At 41.6% G+C, this 3,788-nt stretch overlaps 1 protein-coding gene across 1 annotated transcript in view; it reads left to right on the top strand.

Annotated features, from left to right (window-relative positions):
* Window positions 1-3,409, top strand: part of LOC106523288 (vigilin) — a gene marked incomplete at its 5' end in the record, with an annotated part of 18,168 nt that extends 14,759 nt beyond the window's left edge. The window contains 3 exon segments of the mRNA XM_014016668.1: window positions 1,654-1,770; window positions 1,858-1,998; window positions 2,086-3,409. Of these exon segments, the coding sequence (XP_013872122.1) occupies window positions 1,654-1,770; window positions 1,858-1,998; window positions 2,086-2,175 (348 nt within the window).
* Window positions 3,410-3,788: the final 379 nt, after the last annotated feature.

The raw sequence follows: 3,788 nt of genomic DNA, 5'->3' as shown, positions 1-3,788 counted from the left end.
GTCCTTGACACACATGCACAGTAGTGGTAACTGGGGTAGGCCGTGGACGTCACAAGACATTATACAGACAGGCTCTGGTATCATGGCTACCCGGCAATGGAGCTCAAAAATGTGGGATCATTTTAAGAAAATGAAAGAGAAACCTGTGAAATATCTGCAGAGCAGAACTTACCTTCCACAGCAATTATTTTTAGTTAGCATATAGCTAAAATCTAACAATGGTTATATAATAGCAGCTGCATTCTGGCGTGATGAGCTGTATGATTTCTATTCAATTAACATGTGATGCGATTTAGTCGACTAATCGAATAAATAATAGGTGATTAATCGATTATTAAAATGATAGTTTGTGGCAGCCCTAATCACAACGCCTGCAGCTGGAAACTGCCTCTGATGGAAAGAAGGCTTCAGATAAATGCGCTGGTCTGGTTCTGTATTTCAGCAGAAGTTCTGGCTCAAATGTCACGTCTTGTATTTTATCTTTTCAAAATTAACAGTGGCAGAAATGGACGAAGACAGGAGTTAGTCAAAAATTTATTTCATTTATCAACAAAATAATTAAAATAACGGTGTCCTTACAATACCGTAAGTGTGAAAAATGAAGGTTTATACACTTTATTTTTCCTTTGCCTACTAAGTATTTTTTAATAAACTATTACTGTTTGAGTTTCTGAACACTAAACAGCATGGGTAAAGAGGTTGGTCAAATTTTTAAATATGAACTATACCATGGGTGTAGGGTTTGGTAATATTGACAAAAACTCTCACGATTAATAGCTGTTGAGCTGATGTGGCCCCTGTCTACATTTTCTGGCTTTCCTTGTACTCTGGTTTGTGGTGGTGTTTCAGGTGATTAAACAAGTTTGCAATGTTAGCGTTACCTGCTTCATGACATGCTTCACTATAGTGTGAACGTCGTACACAAAAACGCATCACAGCACTAATCCCAGTGATTGCAAAGTAGCAAATATTGTCTGACTGAAGAAGTCTTTGAGGAGAGACAAAGTTTCATTATAGAACTCATCCAGAGGACTTATTTTTTTATATGTATTTTTTTTTCTACCTGGATTACTGAGGCACATCAAGACATTTAATTGTTGGTTTTCCTGACCATTAATTGCACGCAATATGATTTTGCCCAATTCTAATGGGTGCCATTGTTATATTAGTTTTATTGCAAATTAAAAATGTAACCATGTTTTTATACAGTCTAGACCAATGGTTCCAAACCTATTTTCCTCTAAGCCCCCCTTTCTTATTCCCAAGCCATCCTGAGCCCCCCCCCAAAAAAAAATCCCTTGATACTCCAGACCTCACCCAAAGACTCGGTCAACATTTTTATTTGTCAAAAATAATGAAAGAATGAAGGGAATAAGACTTTATTATTTTGAAAAGGAATCAAGAATGGAGTTTGACAGTTTTAATTATTCAAATACTTTTATTTTTTCCCCCCAATACAAATAATTGACTTTTTCACAACCTCTGAACAAAGCAGGGCAGTCGCCCCCAGGTCAGGAACCACTGGTTTAGAGCTTTTCAAGTACAACTTTTATTACTTCTAAACCAGAATAGTTTGACCCAATTATAAAACCCCCACATTTCAGGTTTTCCCACTCGTACAGCCCCAGTTTGACACAACTTTGTTGTCTTCAGGTTGATCTCAGGTTTCCACAGAGCGGAGCTGCCGACCCAAACCAGGTGACGGTCATCGGTCGCCCTGAGCACGTGGATGAAGCCATCGATCATCTCCTTAACCTGGAAGAGGAATACGTAAGCTGCCTCGTGAACGTCCTTCCTTTAGCAGATCCGTATCGAGTGTTTTCCTGTTTGTCACTGACGTGCCCCGATTTCTGTCAGATGGTGGATGTTGCTGAGAACGAGGCGAAGCAGGCGTACATGAGGCCACCTAGCGGTAGCGCCGCAGCCATGGATGACCACCGGGGCCCATCCAAAGGGTTTGTGGTGAGGGAGGCTCCCTGGACCACCGGCAACGAGAAAGTGAGTGTAGACAGAGTTGACGCTGTAAGTAAACATAATAAGATGCAGAGCGAGAGTTTAAAGAGCTGCAATTTTTTTGTTTTTTAGGCTCCTGACATGAGCAGCTCTGAAGACTTCCCCAGCTTCGGAGCTCCAGTCCAAGCTAAGGCTTCCCCCTGGGGACCCAAGCGCTTCTAAGCCATGCTGCTACAGATCGGCCCTAACTTAAACCCGTATCGATCCTCCCTGTCGTCATCATGCCCCGCCTCCCCATCCCCCCCAACACAAAGCTCTCTTTCCACCTCCTGACCTGGACTGATCGCTGACCCTCAGAATGTCCTCCAGTCTTGTCTCCAGACTCAAACTGAGTGATATTTAACCCTACATAAGATCACGACCTTGTGTTTAAACGTGTCAGGTGTTCCAGTTTTACATGTTTAGCTCAGATGCCCTCGTCGTGGTTGTTGTTTTGTTTTTTGTTTTTTTGAACTGTTAAAACCAAATTCCGGTGGTCAGACGTCAGTATTTTCGAGCTGCCCTGATCTTAGTTGCCTTTTTGCAGGAAGTGGGGGGGTTAAAGGGACTCTATTACTGCTGTTTCAGTACCAGCCCCCCCACCTCTCCACCCCCTCTCCTGCTTTATCCATGTAGCCGAGTGACACATGTCCAAACCCTGGGCCCCCCTAAGCACACTGTGGTTGTCCTGTCCTGTTCTTCTAACCGTGCTTCTGTGAATCATGATCAAATCCTGGCACTTACCTTGTAGCCTTATGAATCTGTAAACTAGGGAGGGGTGTGTGTGGGAGGGGGGGTTAGCTTGCTGCAGAATGACACCCACTCAAACTGCCAGATGTTTGGAGATCATGCCATACTTAAACTTTGTACAACACTAGGCTAGAGCTCCAGTGCATCACCTCACACTAATTGTTGAATGGACCTTTTTTTTAATTTTATTTGTTAAATCAAATCACTCTACAGGGGAAAAAGACCTTTCTGTGCCAACTATGTGTAGTGTTGTCCTGTTCTTCGCCCTCTGCAGTGGGTCAGTGTCCAGTCCTTTTGTCTTCCACTTGCTATGCAGATTGATCTGTCCAATAGCAATGGTCCCTTTTTTTTGTTTTTTAAGTCAGCCTTAAAACTAGAAGGATGCAAACCAGGCAGAAATGACGTTGAGGTGCTCTTTAAGGAACGTTGTTCCTTCAGTTTTAAAAGCTTCTCGAACATTTCTTCTGCACGTGTTGCAGCTTTCGTTGTTGCTTGGGAGTGCACGATTAGCATGCTAGCTACGAAGTCATCACCCAGCGTCTGCCTGCCTTGGTTTATATCCTCCTGGTGTTTTGAATGAAAAGGTTTATGCAACTACCAACGGTTCTGGACAACACTAGGAAAAAAAAAAACAATTGTCCAAATAAAATCCTAAAAAAAACTGAAACTGTTTTATTGTCTGAGTTTCTTTCTTTTTGAAAGTAGATATTTTCTCAGTTAAATGTTAAAATTTGATCCAGGAGCTGTAACTGAATTAAAGTAATACATGATGTAAACTTTATTTAGCACTTCTTTCAGTCAAGTAGCCACAAAATGCTTCACTGCAAAACAATATGAGACTAGACATACTGTAGGTTTTTACGATATAAAAACAAGTGTGCATTGCCTTGTAGCATGCCTTTGCCTGCAGCTTGAACTGTGACAAAGTTGAAATGTTTGCTAATCAAGAACCAGCTTGTGCCTGCTGAGTCAGCAGTTGTTTGTAATGAGGGTAATTGTGTGAGAATATGACAATTAGAAAATATGTAATTTTAATGAAATATTTA

The sequence above is a fragment of the Austrofundulus limnaeus genome, unplaced genomic scaffold (assembly GCF_001266775.1).
Source record: "Austrofundulus limnaeus strain Quisiro unplaced genomic scaffold, Austrofundulus_limnaeus-1.0 Scaffold151, whole genome shotgun sequence".
NCBI lineage: Eukaryota > Metazoa > Chordata > Actinopteri > Cyprinodontiformes > Rivulidae > Austrofundulus > Austrofundulus limnaeus.
The sequence above is the reverse complement of the archived record's forward strand: the minus strand, read 5'-3'. Positions and strand labels throughout refer to the sequence as shown.